The sequence below is a fragment of the Seriola lalandi genome, unplaced genomic scaffold, assembly GCF_002814215.2.
Source record: "Seriola lalandi dorsalis isolate HSWRI2012SDOR001 ecotype SW California unplaced genomic scaffold, Sedor1 jcf7180002054851, whole genome shotgun sequence".
Taxonomy (NCBI): Eukaryota; Metazoa; Chordata; class Actinopteri; order Carangiformes; family Carangidae; genus Seriola; species Seriola lalandi.
Window position 1 is genome coordinate 466,054 of NW_019525404.1, and position 18,069 is coordinate 484,122.

At 39.9% G+C, this 18,069-nt stretch overlaps 1 protein-coding gene across 1 annotated transcript in view; it reads left to right on the top strand.

The window, feature by feature from the left end:
* fbxo41 (F-box protein 41) overlaps positions 1-18,069 on the top strand; it is a 47,735-nt gene that overhangs the window by 17,905 nt on the left and 11,761 nt on the right. Inside the window, exons 4-5 of the mRNA XM_023427133.2 lie at positions 10,522-10,729; positions 15,028-15,101. Coding sequence (XP_023282901.1) covers positions 10,522-10,729; positions 15,028-15,101 — 282 coding nt within the window. The remainder of the gene's footprint in view (positions 1-10,521; positions 10,730-15,027; positions 15,102-18,069) is intronic.

Sequence of the window (18,069 nt, forward strand, 5' to 3'; positions counted from 1 at the left end):
AGCGATTAACGATTGCTTGGTGACATACAGCGAGGTTTATTTGGTTCTAAAATTCCTACGATTGCTTATAGGCTAATTGTCTTATTATTGTTCCAGGGGATCATTTTGAGGAGCTATTTGCAATTAGCTTTGATCTTGTCCGTAGCATTTAATATGGCAGTTCAATTTGAGATCTGTTTCATTCATAGCCAAGGAAATGATGGCTATCCTCACTGAGTGCTCCTGAAGGAGGACATAATACTACCTGCTCCAGTCACAGCTAGATCATCAGCTGCTGTTCTTGTAATACTTAATTATTCCTCTTCTCTGGGGAAAGGTTTGTATGAGATGTACAGGGGGTCGATACAGTATCATTTAGACCCATGCAGTATTTGCAATCCAATATGCCAGCCCTAACTCAGGAAACAAGTTAATTGTTTTGGACATTTTTCAAGCAAAAATGTCAAACGTTGCCCAGTCCCAGCTTCTCAGTTTTGAGGACCCCAAATATCTTCAGGGTCTGTCCACCCCTCGTGGAGCTCGTTGAGGCAGCCTGCCATCACTGAATGAATGTAACTGATAGTGGAAACAGTAAATCGTGTAATAACTTGAGTGACTGTGTTTAATGTGGATCGGTCATATCATGGCCTGTATGCAGTCCACTTAATAAGATCAGTATAAGTGCTTATATTGATCCTGCATTTCGGGTCAGTGCACCCCTAACTGTACACGTCTCGTAGAGTATTGCAGTTTGTAGATCGTGCAGGTGTTCGCGATATTGTGTCCACCCTCTGCATAGCAAAGGGAGATTTGTCAGATTTTCATATCATATTCACACACAGTGCTGCAGTAGGCCTGAACCCTGAGGCTTGATTTATTCCAACAACCAGCTATGATAAAGTAAGAGTGCCTTGTGCAGCATAAGAAAGCTGGAGGCTCTAAAGGCAGCAGAGAACATGGAGTCTTGCTATTTACTGTCACTGGTGCTCCTTCAAAAAAACAAGCTCGTTCTTCACTGAGCAGCAAGCTTGAATGCGAAATGAACCTGTCAGGGAAGAGAGAGAACTTGCCTCATTAACAGCGGTGTCTGAGAGAGAGGAGCATGCCGTGTTAGCAAGGCAAGACTTCTGAGGGCGTTCTGCTGAAAAGAAATCAGTTTAGGAACGTAATCTGCAGTGTATCTAAGAATGTGGAAGGTTTGGACCTGCAATTAAGATGGATGGATATAATCAGGGGACTGTGTTTTTGTTGCAAATGCTCAAGTGTCCAGCATCATGTAAGCCACTAAACAGTTTGTATGATGGTAAAATATTGCAGTGCTGATGCCAAACACGTTCACACTATGAAAAATTCATGCAAAGAATGGATTATGCTGACTTTTCTGTATTAGAAATATGTTTATTAACAAGTGTTTCATAGAATTCTGCACAATTTTCAATTGGCAGTGACTGTTACTACTCACCAAGTTTATTTTTAAGGATTGGATGTCTGCAGTTATATTAAGGCTATATGTACAATGAAGAGCTTTTATAGACCCAGTTTACAGAGAATTATGCTCAAATTTACATGAATAGGCTCTGCATTCAGAGTTACACCAACAGTATATAGTGGCTTATAACAACAAAGGGTTCTGCGTGCCATTACATGACCCAGATTGTAGTGTATGGATGATCCAGTGGATGTAAAACCTCAGTCAGAGCACGGTTCACGGGCGGGGAGCTGTTCATGACTATCATTAGATAGAAGAAACTGACATATGTGTCCTTGAGGTGGGATGCATCCAGAGGAAAATAAAAACAGGATGGATGATGCAAGCGCTGTTTCACTAGACACGTCTCTCTTCTGTTTCATTATGTTAAGACTGATATGAGAGGTTAAAGTGTCCACTGCATGTTTCACTGTTAGCAGATGGACTGTAGTGACTGGGGTTCAGCATCAGTAGGTGTGTGTTGCTGTTCTTCACATGAAACCTGATATTGAGACTACACTGTTGTCATTTTCTTGTCTTTTGTTTTGAGCTGTCAGGCTGTCATAGAGCTGAGCGAGTGCTGCTGGTGTCTACAAGTTGAAATGCATATATGTGTTAAAATAGTTTAAGCTATTGAAATGTTTAGCCAACAATTATGAGCGTTGATTCAGCATTTGAGTAATTTTTCAAGCATAAAATGCCCAACATGTCCAGGTTTCAGGCTCTCAAATGTGATATTATTTTCATATTTTTAAAAAGTAAATATCTCTGAGTTTTAGACTGTTGATCAGGAAAAATGTGCAATTGGAAGGTGACACTGTGGGCTCTGGGAACTTATGATGCTCATTTTTCACGATTTTCTGATATCGATATTGAAAATAATCATCAGCTGCAGCCCTGCTCTAAACATTTGCAGTCCTACATTGCAAAACATTGCCGTCATCATTGCAAACAAACATTTGAGGACACATTCATTCTCATTCATTCATTTCTCTTTTTTGAAGTTCAGACAATGAGTACAGGTGGCGTTTTTTTCGCATAATGAATCCATTTCCTTCTTTCATGCATGTTGCAGTGCTCTTCATCATCATCATCATGTTGTATCACTGGTTGACTCACCCATTTTGTTTAAATTTTGAGCAAAGTGGTCAAACCATAATGAAATATTTATTTTCCCCCTGATTGATCTGAGCCAAGACCCGGATTAGTGGGTTCTTGGGAAACCAGTCATGCATTTTTATTCCCGAGAGGCTTTGAAAACAGTACATTTCAACCTGCGTCTCTTTCATCATCTCTTTTCTCTCAGCCTTTCATCCTTGTCTGTTTCACATCTCCTCTCATGTCACCATACTCTCTAGACAGCTCCCCATGCTTCCTCTCTTTGTGTTGTGATGTGTTGTGTTATGTGTGTGTGTGTGTGTGTGTGCGTGTGTGTGCGTGTGTGTGCGTGTGTGTGTGTGTGTGTGTGTGTGTGATAATAATAAATATGTGACATCATGACATGATGGCACAATGAAGTGTACTGAATTTTTCTCACAAAAAAAAAAGCACTATTTGATCCAGGTGTCAAAACAGAGCGACACACAAGCAGCTGTCCTTTGTTAAACCGGAAAAACCTCCTATTCATACAACATCCTCGTCTTCCTCACGCAGGCCTCTCAGTCAATCATTGCTACTCTTAGATATTAATGAGACATCATTTTGAATTAATGGCCAGGGGTGATGACAACTGTGAAAGTAGGTTGACCAGTGATTGTGATTATCATTTAAACAGAATCTTTCAGAAGATCATGCCTTATTAATCATGTCTGTTATAACTGGATGTCTTTGCTATACTTGACTATTTGTTATGGTTGTTAAGTGGAAGGGAAAACAAACATGGCTGGCGTAGCTATTCATTATTTTGATCACTTGAGCAGAATGAGACATTTATTGTTTTCATTCATTTAATGAAAAAAAAAAAAGAATACATTTTTATTTTTTTTTATTTTTTTTATTTCCAAGTGCTTAAAGAGACAAGAACGCATCAGATTTTAAATGCATATCAGGAAAATATAGCCCTTATTCCAGAAAGTAGCTACAGCCAGTGTTTGAGTTTGGCCACTAACATGCATTTAAACTAAAATGCGCACTACTTGCATCAGGCGCACTACTTGCATCAGAGCTTAGCTTTTGCATATAATATTTAGTTCAATAAGGAAAGATCAAATGAAACAAAATTTATGGAGGTTATATCCCATCCATGTAAAGCATCTTGATGGATGTGCAATAAATGTTTGGGGGTTAAGTTGTTGTCAGAATTGTGAACGCACGGAGAAGAAAAGAAATTCACCCATAGAAGAAGAAAGGCATCATGTGAGAGAAAAAGAAACTTCACTTAAATTGTTTCTTAAGAAAAGACGGACCAATACAAGATTTTTTAGGCCGATATCAATATTTGACAGTTAAAAATATTCAGTATTCATACATCTACCAAAATTCTTTCTTTTTTAACCAAGGACAATTTACTGCTGAAAAATAAATAAGCTAATATGGGCCTGGATGGTCTTGATATTATGAGTTGATTTAGCACTTTGAAATTGAATTGTTCTCTTGACCATAATGCAGTGTGGTAACATGCAGTATATCATATCTTTTACTATAAACAGAATGTTTGATAATCTGCTAAACCCTGTGAATCAAAGAAAAGAAAGAGATACTATAGCTGAAGGTAAAGGTAAGCTTCAGACTTGAGTTATTATGATCTAAAATAAGCATTTCATATCTGCAAGGAATTAATGGCTAAACACTGTCCCTGCTGTGGTTTATTCTGCTCACGACATAACCCTACATTAAACGTTGAGTTGTCAATTTTACACATGCGCTGCAGTACAGATTACAAAAGCGAGACACAACCTGTTAATTAGAAAGCTTTAGATGTGCTGGTAGGTGGATTTTGTTACATTTGAAAAGCGCTAAGCTAGCTGTTTCCACTATTTCTAATCTTTATGCTAAACTAAGCTAACCAGCTTCTCGCTCCAGCAGATATGTGAGTGGTGTCAGTCTGCTCAGCCTCTCAGCAAGAAAGAAAAAATGATTACATTTCCCCAAAATGTCAGACTGTTCGTTTAAGTTTTATGCTGTTACCAGATCTATGTCCTTATCTGAAGCTAAATATAAGTGGTGTGCTGTTCAACAACATAACGGCAGATTGGATGTTCAGTGTGTTTGTGTGTGGGTGCGTGTGAGATGGAAACAAAGATAGAAAGGAGTCATGAACTCTGGGACACCTTCAGCAAACCATGAACACAAGGTTCACAAGTATGTGGTTCCCCAACACCCACGAACGTGAATTGTTGTGATGAGGACGTGGCGTGGAACCTCCGCCGAGTCATTTTCTCTGAATCACGCCCCGGACTAACAACCTGCTTGCTCATCACCCAGAAAAGATGGCTGTTTGCCTTTCCAGCTCCCCCAGCATCCGGGTACACATGCTGGCATGTTTGTCACCTTGAGGCTTTATTTCTGAGGTGTTGGAGCAAGTCACGCTGCGAGAGCAAAGTGTGTGTGTGTGTGTGCGTGCTGGAATGTGTGTGTTGAAATTGGGATCGACAACAGGAAGCAGCCACATCCCATTTCTCTCCCCTCCGCTGTCAAACCTCCCTTGCTTTCTGCTTCCACATGACTGCAGATTTCTGTTTGCTGTCTGTTGCTTTAGCCTCTGCAGTGTGTTTTTCTCTCACAGTCTTTGTGCCCGCTCCCTCCTCCTCATGGGTTTGTATTAGCCTCAGTCCTCTGATTCTCCTCTGCTCTTTATTTCTGGTCTTACCCCTTACTCTTTGCACGTCTCTGGGGATCTGGTGAAGGTTTTTCTTCCCTTTCCTTCCCTGCCCACCCTCCACCGTCTCCACCGATTCCCTTTCTTCTCCATTAGGATTTCCAGGCGGACTGAGGTTCCTTTAGTTGAGCGGTTAAATAGCCAGGCGGTCTTCTTCCTTACACAGGGAAAGAGACAGAAAGGCTTTCCTGTGTTGCTTCCAACATGTTCCTCCCTTAAGAGCGTGTTGCCGTCTCCAGTAACAACAAAAACCTAATATACTTTAATAATTAATTGAGAGAAATTACACACAACATTTTATAAACAATGAAAGTCTACCTTAGATTACACACACAATTAGCTCAACCACTACTATTTCAAGAAGTCCTCAGAAAGCTATATGTTACTGTGCTTGAGGCTGAACTAAAACAATGCTCAGTCATGTTCTTCTCTGTTTATTAACTTGAACAATGAGAGACTAACTTTAGCCTCAGGCTGCTCAGTCATACATCACATTAGGTACAGCTCTAATTATTAAACTAAAATAAATGATACTTGGAGTCATTTGTTGTGGACCCTAATGAGATTCATTATTTACAGTAGGATGAATCAATGATATAATCTGTGGAGGGAGTTTACTAATTTATGCTATTTTGACATGAGTGCTCCCACATCCAGCATCTGTCTTCCTGCATATTGCTTATGTGTTTTTTGATGAGTGCAGTGATCTTACAGGCCTCATCACTGCAGCAATCCACCAAAAAATACCTAAAGAACTGTTTTGTGATTAGACTGAGGAGTGTTCATATTTTTAATGTATGCAATCCTGGGTTGATTTTGATATTGACTCGTAAGTAAATAGAGATTCATAAAAAACTCTTCTGTGTATATTACACAATAGCTCGAGCATCCTCCAATCTCTCTTTTCCTTTAGGTGAGTCAAGTTTATTTGTACTGTGCATTTTATACACAGAGGCAAGTCAAAATGCTTTATATATTGCCTTATAAAAACACTTTGAAACACAAATTGAGAGGACAACTAAATTTACAATTAAAAAGGTAAAATCAAAGAAATAAGTACTAGATAGTAAAAGATGCCAGCTCTCTATGGATTACAATGAGTGCTTAAAGCTTCACTAATATATTTCTTTCATATAGCAGCTACAGTGTGTAACTTTTATTTATTTATTTATTTATTTTTGAAATATGCTCCAAACATATCTTAATGTGGACAGCTGCTGTCAAAGGCTTCTGTGACACAGACTGATTGCTTCTAGCCAATCACAGAAAGCCAAGGTCAGGGGTGGGATCTCACAGCTGTCAATCAATAAGTGAGTGCACGTCTACTCACTGAAGCTTCAAGCTAGTAATAGCTGTTGAAAGATAAAGCTGTGGCTGAGGACGTCGGTGGCGTGCAACTGAGCAGGGTTTGCTTTTGAGTCTCAAAGCTTGTGCCAGGAAGCATATTGCATATTTTCATTATATTGCGACTGTGGCCAAGGAGGTAAAGCGGGTCGTCCACTAATTAGAAGGTTGATGGTTTGATCCCCGGCTCCTCTGGTTCAAGTGTTGAAGTATCTTTGGGCAAGATACTGAGCCCCACTTTGACCCTGATGGCTGTTCCATCAGTGTATGAATGTGATGTATGAACGTGTGAGTGAATGGGTGAATGTGGCAAGTATTGTAAAGCGCTTTGAGTGGTCAGTACGACTGACGGAAGTACGCAAGTCCATTTACCATATTTTAGTTTTCACAATTATTTAAATGATGTGTAATGTGAGAGGGGGCGCTCAAAGTGATGAACCCATAAAGAAAAATCACTCGATTTTAGCATCTTTCAGCTCATTGTTTTGGTTTTACAGCCTGCAACTTTACTGTTTTGGTTCATGCTCATTGCTCTCATTAGCGTAGCCTCAGCAGTAGCAGGCAGAGAAAAATCCCTGATGAACTGACTATATGCTAACAACAGACAGACAAGGTTACCAATTAGCTGATGAACACAGTGGAGCATTTAGCAGCTAAGGAGCCAGAGATTCCCCTCAGGTTTTGGTGGAGACCAAAAGTTCACCAGAACAACTTTATACTGTATTTTGTTTCAGTGTTGTGTACACAGCTATTTTCATTGTCCCCAAGGGGCCAAAGAATCAGTTAACGCTGCTTTAAGGTTCAGTCAAAGACAGTGGAGAGCACAACATTTTTAGCCCAGATTTAATGAAAGTCAAACTTTCTGTAAAACTTCCAGATAAGCGAGCTCTAGTACCATTGATAATGACATTTTGTATCCTCATGGGGCTGAAACCAGACCCTGCCTCCTCCTATTTCTGTCTTCAGTTCGTCTCTGAGAGATCCCTGTCGATGAAATCTTTCTGATGTGTCGGATGGATGTTGAAACTTCTTTTTCCTTTCCCAGTAGCAGAGAGCAGAGCTTACAGTTTGCTGAGGATGAGATGGATAGAGGAGCTTCATATCTCAAACACAAACATCTTCATGTTTTCACTGTAAATTTCCACAACGAGTCATTTCATAACAATAACAATGGAGACAGTATACAGTAATAGGCCTGCCTCAATCACTTTACATGCCATTTTATATGATTCAATGAGCCCAATGTAGATAAAAATCATGTTATACCACATTATGAACAATTGCCAAGAGAGAAACTCTAACCAGGATTGATCACAGAAGGGAAGATGAGAAGTTATAGCCACTAAGTTGTCATATTATTTACTGACTCACTGATTATTTACTCACAGATGTGAAAGCACTTTCTCTTCCATTTCTCCCCTACAGTCAAACACCTAGAATAATTTCGGACTCATATTTTTGTAATCTGTGCCTAAAGATAAGGAAAGTTAACTGTGCCAGATGCCAAACTATTTTTACTCCAGAATGTCCCCATTTCAAGAACATTCGCTTTGCGTGTTGGTACTGTTTTGACAACTCTGGATTGTATAACAGCTCTAAGTGGTGAATATTTTACAGTAGTTGTTGCATAAAAGCATCCTCCAATCAGCCTCCTTCATACAGTTTGTTAAAAACAAGTGCTTGTAAGAGAACACGAGCAGCTTGGTTTATTTCATGACTTGATGAGGATGTTTAAAGGGAGAAAAAAAAGAAACACAAACCAATTTAAACACAGATTTTATGTTCCCATTCCCCGTCTGCAGTGATGGTCTGAACCCTTTAATGGTTCCTGTATCTTTGTCAAGGTCAGCTGACTAAATCTCCTTGTTCAGCTCTCCTGACTGCATTGTTTAGACAGCAGAGGCACAGGCTGTTTATAAGGACACAAACAGAGATACATAAAGAAAAAAAAAAACAGACTTGAGGACGGCTGCAGCTTCTGGGAATTGTAGAAGTCCCACATGGAGGCTGTTCCACATTAACAGGCGTGGAAAGCGAAGAAAAAGCTCTGTAGAAGACGGGATGTGAGATTTTGGGTGGGTGGTGGGAAGATATTTGGATATGAGAGGGTTTGTCTGGAAGTGAAAACTAACGCTGAAACAATTAGGCAGTTAGTTTAATAGTAGATATATACAGAAAAAAGCAACAACAATTTGGATGTTTGATCAGTTGTTTGTTGTTTGTTTGCTGTATTTCCCTGTTTTATACTATAATCAAAAATATATTGGATATCTTTGGATATAGGGCTGTTGAAGTAATTGAAGATGTCGCTTTGGACTCCCAAGATAATGATGGACATTTTCTTGGCTAAATCATTAATGGATTAATCCATACAGACTTATGTATAATAAACATGTATTGTTAGTTGCAACACTTATGAAAAGCATACAATATTTTTATGATAGCCATGTCTAAATGGTAATGTGACAACAATGTGACATTATGAAAGGAGTCACTTGTAGTGATGAACAGACAGAGATTTATCACTTGAATCTGCAGTTCCCCTCTGCGGAGCTTTTCATTGTTTAGCTGTCCGGCCGCAACTGTACTGTTTTGGTTCACTCTCACTGTTCTCTTTGTGCCACTTTCTGCTGCAGGAGGTTAGCCGTTTACAGTGAAACAGCTCTAAAAAACCCACTGCACACCACCTGCTCAGCACCAAGAGGCAGACTGACACAGTTAGTGACTAGCTGGTGAACATAGTGGAACATTTAGCAGCTAAAGATCCAGATATTTTGGTTAAAGACCAAAAGCAGAGCTAAAACAGAGTGTTTATAAGACTTTCCCAGAAACGCTGTAAATTAATTACATTTAATTAATGTTGCATATGTAAATAAGCAAGTGTTAGCTAACACGTTTGCCATCAACTTAAAAGATAATATATCAGTGTTGCGTTTCACAGCTTGTTTGCACTGCCGCTAAGTGGCCAAAAAAAAAATCTGCCGTTGAAGCTTAAAGAGATGAACAGAACTGCATGTTTACAGAGAGGATATTAGTCAGGTGTTTCAGGTTTTTCTGCATCTCTTTGCACGTCTGTGCCTTTTCATTGTGGCAGCTGTCACTATGAAAGAACATTTTCCATTTTCCATTATTTTTGGGGGTGGTTTTAACTTGTTCCTTTTGGCTGATTTGAACTTGAACTTTGACGCCAAGTCAAGGCCATCTTCCATCAATGCAGAGACGGCTCATCGGCACTGGGCATTTGGGGCTGCTTATATAATTGATAATCCAAGCTTAAAGTTATTAAGCTAATGTGATCTGACTGATAACGTGAACATTCAGGAATTTTTATCATCAGACCATTTGCATGCACGATTATTCAGTCACACATTGTTTTTTCAGATGACATGAATAGAATCACTGCAGGGAAAGCTAGAAATATGTGGCGAGCAGGCTGCAGACAACTGCTAACTCTCTCTGAACAGAGCTGGTTTGTTTGCCTCTGTATCTGGGTAACACACTGTCCCTTAAAATGACGAGAACTTGCCCCCCCCCCCGCCTGCGGTCTAAATATCCCGCTGCTCTTTCACCATCCATTTCTCTGCTCTCTCACTCGCTCTCTCTTTTTCCTCTCTCTCTCACTCCCTTTGTGTTTGGATTGTGTATTTCTCTCTGCCACCAATCCTCGGTGTGTGTAAAGGGCAGGACAGCAGCTGGTGTGTATATAAGAGAGGTTTTGACAAAATGTGGAGGAGAGAGAGTGTCCTGCAGTCACATATGGACCATTTGCTCAATACAAATCTATCTGAGGTGAACATGTACATTTTTGCCACAAGTACAGTTTGCCCTTGATGGCACAGATTTACCAGTCAACTATAAGACAATATACCCTTGAACTTGGCAGTAATACTGCTCTTCCCTCCTGTGACCGCAGGGAGGTCGCTCAGATCGACCAGTTCCTTCAGGAGACAGCGGCGCGGGAAGCCAATGCCAAGGTTCGTCTGCAGCAGTTCATAGAGGAGCTGCTGGACCGAGCCGACCGTGCAGAAAAACAGCTACAGATCATCAGCAGCTGCGGCACCACGCCAAACGGCAGCCTGGGGCGCTGTAGCCTCCAGGCCTCAAAGGGCAATGGACGCCAGGTGAGGATCTTTGAAGTTGTATATTTCATGTCTGGATCTGACTTGATTTTATTGATAATATTAAAAGATAGTTCCAAACAGGCAGGACAACAAAACGTAATGCAGGTTCTTGTCAGCCATACATAACGACGTCAGCTAACATGCATATATATTTAAAATGCTGAACTGATCCTGATCACATTTAACTGCATGATAAAACAGAAAAAGACATAAAAATGTTCTTTTTAAATCACAAGCTGTTTGACATTTAATTTTGTGACATTTTTTTAATTGTCATAATAAATCAGACGACTGACTTGTGGATCAGAATAACTCAATTTTATTTCATAGCACTGTGATTCTTTTATAAATAGGTGTTTTTTACAACCCAAGACTCCACTTAACGATTCCACAGAGTGCTTCTTCCTGCTTTCTGACAGACACCGCTTTTACTTGACAGAGCAGCTTTTTGCTTTTAAATAGTGTATAAGCATTGATTATAGAGAGTAACGTCCCTGTAATGCACCACAGGTCAGCCCCATAATGGACTTTATGATGCCTGAGACAACAAGTCTACTCTTCTTTAAAAAGCTAAAGAGGCAGTAACCACCCATTTCTTCAAACATCAGCAGGTGAAGTTCAATAAACTGGTGTCAGATCAAAACCTCACCACAAGAAAAAAGCATGAATTCGTGGGTGAGCGGAGACAGAAAATGGAATAAGACTCACTCACAGTGAATGTGTGTTTCATTTCACCTACAAGCTGAAGATTTGTTGGTAGAGAAGAAGATGATGAGTATGTGTGTGTGTGTGTGTGTGTGTGTGTGTGTGTGTGTGTGTGTGTGTGTGTGTGTGTGCGCGTGTGTTAAATGTGTTGTGAACGTGCGTGTAAGTCATTTAGCTCATTTGTTGAACAGTAATCAGCCAGTAATTACCTGTATTAGCATGGCTTTAATTAAACTGTGCAAAGTTGTTTTTTTATGACCTTTAATGCAACAGTGACTTGAAATATAATATAATATGTATAAAGAATTGTATGTATTGTATTGTACAGTAAAGAAAGGGAGGATTTAGTACCACAATGGCAAATGCAGATAATGAAGATGCATTTAAAGAGATTGCAAACAAAAGTAATGTAAGCTTTATACTTTTTATTTGCCAAATGACATCAAAGGAAATATTGTGTCACATCCTATCAAATGTCCAAACCCAAATCAAATATACATAATACAATATGAATTATATGATAAAATATAACAAAACTTAGTTATTCATATTGCTTCAACTAACATATCAGTCATCATTGCCATAAAGGATCTACTCTTTACCAACTTTAGAGATCTCTTGGACACTTAGGTTTAAGAACATTAAGTCACAAGAAGTTTGATAAATATCTTTAATTCCTGACTATGAAAATAGGAGTGAAAGTGAGGGGTTTTTACTTGAATATTTCCCTTAAGTCCACAATTTGATTTTTGGCTGTTTGATAAATACATATCCAGTTCTGACCATGAAGTGTATATCTACAGCGTTTGGTTCTGTAAGCTTTGCTCACCCACCATAGGAGTATAAGATTGGGACTTATGTCTGCAAGGTGAACAGGTCTGTTCAGCCTTCAGCATCAAAACAGTGGAAATAGCTAGGCTCTGTAGCAGACGACATCCTGACCAGAGAGTGTACTCACATAAAAAGCTGCCTCTTGCTCCGGAAACCGGAGATCAGCTCTTTGCCTCCAGGCACAGCACAGCTTCCACTGTGGCACTTTTCTCCTCTGCTTTGCCTTATTACACGATGATTACCAAAAAAAAAAAAAAAAAAAGTAAAGTAAAAGCAGACATTTTCTGTACTTAAAAAATGTCACTTAATCAAGTTATTATCCAACACCTCTTGAAAAAAAGAAGTGACCTGTTTCACATTGCACAAATGTGTGTGCTGCCATGGAAACCAGCTCTTGCTCTTGCTGAAGGTTTCAACATGATTTTGAATCAGAAGTAATGTGGTACAGATTTGCTGTTTCATTTTCGCTTATTATTTGAGCGATCCATGGTACAAAATATTCTCCTCAGATCACTATCACTGAGTGCAAAGATATTCTTCATACAGTTACACAGTGCAGTGAGTAATGTAAGTGATGCCTCTTTTGTAATGCTGATAGTAGCCTGTTGCAAAGATGCCTGATATTGTTTAATGCCATCTTACAAGGAAACAAGAATTGGACCCCAGAATACGTCTTAGGATAATAAAGAAATGCACTTTTTCCCCTTTGAGCTATGTTAGAATGTCATGTGACCTGTGACTGACCTGAAATGCTGCCTAAATTTAGACCTGATCTCTTTGGATTTAAACGTCAGTCAGTTTCACGTCTCTGTGCTTGTGCACCGTCGTAGGACTGTGAATAATCAACATGACAAGTACAAGTGTGGAGTCACACACTGGTTGGCACTCCGTTACACGGTCACGGGAAGCCCAGAGATGTCGCCCACACACCTTCACAACCCGACTCTCCATCTCTCTGTCACGGCATCAGCAAGGTCGCCCGCACCTCCTGAGGGACGGGTTTTAGAGCCGCAGTGGCGTTTTAGGACTGACAGTGAGAGAGGGGATGGGTGACTTGTTTCCTGCTCGCTCTGTAGTTCAATCCAAGATGAATCTAGTGCATTTCTTGAAAGAAAGCAATGTACTGTAGTGTTTGATGAACCTTTTGGTTCTGTAACGAGGAGAGAACAAGAAGCAGAAATAGCAAAGAATAAGACCTTAAACTTAATTCACAAGACTGGAGCTTGTTTTACCTCATCTATTTCTGGGAGATTTGTCCCTGCTCTGCCTTCACTGCAGACTGGCCAGGAATGAGAGCCACGGATGGTGTGTTTGCCTGTTTCCTCCATGATCCATTTCCACTGGCCCTGAGCCAGAAACAAGCTGCGTGAGTAAAGCAGAGAAAAGGAGAGGGAGAGAGAGGGAGTGACAGTGACTGTGTTTCTGCACATTTTCCCTCTGTGGCACGTTGCCAGTCTGGTACACAGAGTTCCACCTGGCACTGCTTCACACACACACACACACACACACACACTCACACACACGCGGGCACACACACAAGTACGTACAAACACTATACACACAGCATACTTCAATGCACAGGCGGCTTTGAGTGGTGTGTGAAAGAGTGACTGGGAGGATTTTGCTCTCAGGCTAACAGAATGAGTGAGAGTCAGATTGCACACCCACTACCAGATACACTTAAAAATTTACACCTGCTTTCAGAGCTACAGCCACATTTTGTTTGGTAGTAGGAAAGATGCTGAGAGTCTTTGTGTTGCTAGAGTTAGGGTTTAAGGATGTTAAGATGTCGGTCAGCCCAGTGTGTGTCAAGAATGAGATATCCTGACTATTACAGGCCAGACTGCCGTGATGTATTTTCATTGATATTCATGATCCATCATGATCCAGTCATCTTCAACTTGACACATGATATTGACGTGTACAGTAATGATAGCATTTGCATCAGATTTGTTCATGGTTATTCATGGTGATTTGAAATGATATTCGTCCAGCACCAGGTCAAAATATCACTGTTGAACAATACTAAAGCTCATGATAAGGTAACTTTGTGGTGACTGCCCTTAGTTTACCTCCAGTGTCAACATAGGGCCAAAATCCCATTTCCATTTTGAACATTTCATGAAACCCTTTTTTATGTCATCATTTACTCAGATGTTTTAACCGTACAGCCGTACTGTATATGCTCAAACCTGTAAGATGAAGGTAGATGAAACCACACCACAAACCATATAGAAATGTCTTTAATTACGAGACGATTTCAATCCTATCTTTATATTGTCACGGCCTGTTTACAACTGTTTATGCCTGTAAAATAAGCTACTGTTTGATTTTATTCCTTTTCCAGTGGGGATTTATCAAGCAGTCTTCATTTTTATAGCAGTTTTAACTTAGTGTGACAACTGTTTGATAATGACATGAACAGTATTGTGTGCATACGTTAGAGTTTGTTGTCTTTATTGTGTTTTTGAGTATTTTAAACCACAAATGTTCGCATTTTTCTCAAACTCCCACACGCTGTAGATTACAATTAGTAAACAAAATCAATGGCACAGGCACAGCATCAAGGTCGTCACCCATTCATTTTGGAATGGGTTTTAAATAGGTTTAGCGAGGAATACTGTAATCTCACGCAACAGCCATATCTCTATGTAAATGATGTTAGAGCCAGGGGCACGTCTAAGGAAGCTCGAAGCGCTGAATCATTTTAATAACACTTTCCTTTCTTAGCCTCCAATCTGCATCTTTGTGTCTCTCTCCAGAGAAACTCCAGCCTCTCTGGGAGCACAAGAGGCATGTACCAGGTGTCAGACCGACGCTCCTCCCCCAGCACAGGGTAAGTCAGCGCCTTGCTCCTGTTCCACATTTACAGACGATTTCACGCCTTCTCAGACATTGAATACCTTGAGTCTAAAATCCAAATTCAAAATACCACCGTGCCGTAAGGAGCTTTATGATAGAGCTTGATGATCTGGTACTCTTAACCATCAGGAAGTAAAGAGAGGATTTTCAAAGATCTTATTTGCTGTATTACATGTGGTATAATGAGGAATTGTCCTTCTTATATACTGTCTACAGTGTTCTTTAGAGAGTGGTAGCAATAGTTGAAGGTCAGCTGTTGAGGGAGCTGTGAAATGTCTGACAGTCTGTTTATTTGAAAAGAAAGCAGGTTTTCTGGTCCAGCTGGAGACTTTGTGACTCTCCTTGGCTGTCAAATGAAGATGGTGCACCTCATCTTTCTTACCTAGTGAGAGCTGCTGTAGTAAAACACAATCTGTCAGTTATGTGAAAGTATAACAGAACCCCTGGAGCACCAAAGCTTTTAACTACCATCTGCTGTGCTGGCTGCCCCTGGCCTTTGGGGTACAAGTTCTCAGTCCCCTGTATAAATGTTTGTCAGAGCGGCAGTTGCAGTTACAGTACCTCAGAAAAACAATGAAAACAGTGGAAGCACCATGGTTACAGCCTGTTCGACTCGTGGCACTATATCATTTTTGCCTTTCCCTCAGTGGTTGAAATTCAAAATCAGGACATTATACTGTAGTTATTTCAATATACCGTCGTGTACTGTACTATAGTTATTGCAGTACATTAGGTTTACTAAAACATCAGCTTAGATTTATACAACAATGCTAAAGTGCTAAAACAATTATCAGCTTAGTATGACTGCATTAGTTGATCAACAGTAAAGTAGTCAACTTTGTGAATCGTTTACGTCACATCTACGTTACGTTTATGAATTGCTGAACATTCGCCGATTCCATCTTCTCACAGGTGAGGGTTTGCTGCCTTTCCCTGTTTGAAATCACTATCAATCGATTAATTGATAAAGAACATGTTAGTTGCGGCCCTACCGTCGTCACACAGTAACAGATCGACTTCATGTAGTTTGCTTCATATTGAGAATAGTGCGACTCCTCATCCTACATGCTTTATCACACACTGACATCCACATTAAGATATTCATATGTACTACAGTGTTTGAAACCGTGATAGTGTGACAGAGTAGATCGGCTCTCATCGGCGCTGAGATGCAGGTAGGACGTTTCTCCGCATGAGGTGTGACTGCTGGAGATTTCAGACGTATGACCGCGCCATGATACTCACTGACTATCACAGCTTTCGTCCCCAGTTGGTATGTGAACGTCTTTCCTAACGTGATGTAACACACAACCCGTCAGGCCTTCTCTGTTGCGTTGAATCATTGATGGCACGACACACTCACACACACACGCACACACACACACACACACCTTCTGTTGTCTCGAGTTATGAATAGCTATTCATCAAATATTAAGATATTTTTGCCACTAGTTGTGGTAAAGGTCATAATCGCAAGTGTGCAACAATTTAGTAATTTATTGATATTGACCTCACCAGATATTTATACAACAATCATTAGTCTACATGCGTCACTTTTGCACCAAAATACCTCAGTTACAGTTTGCCTTTTTTTTTTTTTTTTTCTCTGTAATCATCATTAATTTTATGTTTTCTATTCATAACAGTAATAAATAAAATGTAATAAAGCGATCCTCTTAAAATTTCTAAATCACTTTTGTTTTGGTTCCCATTCTTTTCCAAACAACATAGAAAACCAGTGTAAGAGGCTTCGAATGTAAATGTAAACCACAGCTGAATGAGAACAGTACAATCAGGACATGATACGTTACACTCTGAGAGACATGATAAGCCTGTTCATACTTCATACTTTGCACTTTAGGAAACACCAGGAGCAGAGCGATAAGAATTGGTTTGTTTCTTCCTCTGATTATTGAGTTGAGTTTTATATTTACTCTCTGATGCTACTTTGCATTCTGGATGCACACGCAGAAATCATTAATTAGCAGTTGCTACAGTTATTGTGAGCTTCTCGTGATTGGTATCGAGTCATATCCCTCGTCATGCTATTGATTTAATGCTGACAAAACATTATTATCAGGTTACTGCTTTAAACTGGCTCATTAGCAGCCTGTAATGTATGCCAGTTGTGTCTCTGTCCCATTTAAGACTGCAAGACAGAATCACACTGTTTTCATCTTATGTAATCTGAATGCAAATTTGTGGCTTCACATGTGTTTCATCCTCTGTGCGGCCTTTTCACTTACAAGCACTGATAAGAGCTTCCTGCAGGATCACCTGTGATTCACTTTCACCTTTTTTGCTTAAATGATTCATGCAGATGCTTTGACTCTCCTCAGTATGCTGAGAGAAAGAGGAGGGAGTACTGAGAAGGAAGGAAGAGAAGAAGACAGAAAGAAAAATGCCCTACTTTTTGAGAGGCTGATATTTGTAACTGCTCATTACTTGTGTTGGCTAGGAGGTTATTTTAAGTACCGCCACAGTACGTATGTACAAAAGCTGCCCTCATTCTACAATAAATCCTCTGAAATGCAGCTGTTCATTATCGGCCGTACAGTAATGTACCTATTTGTGGTTAATTTTGGTTTTAGACGTGGTTCGCTGCATCCACTTTTGCTAAACTAAATGCCAACACAGCTGTTTTCCTCAGTGGAGAGGATGTTACACCGTTTAGAAACGACTGAAGTCTTTACTGACTGAAGAATCAAAGGAACAGGTCACCTAAGGATTCAGAGCAAGTGTTAAGGAGAAGCACCTCTGCATATCTCTGCCTAATTATAAAGTATTCTGAAGTCTGAAAACAAGATCATTAAAAATCAGAATGAGACAAAATACAAATATCTGGTTGTCGGTACAGTGTTGATTGTTCTGTCTTTGTATTAGATTATATTAGCAATAAAAAGGTCAGAATGGTTGCAACAGTGATTGAGATCCAAAATATA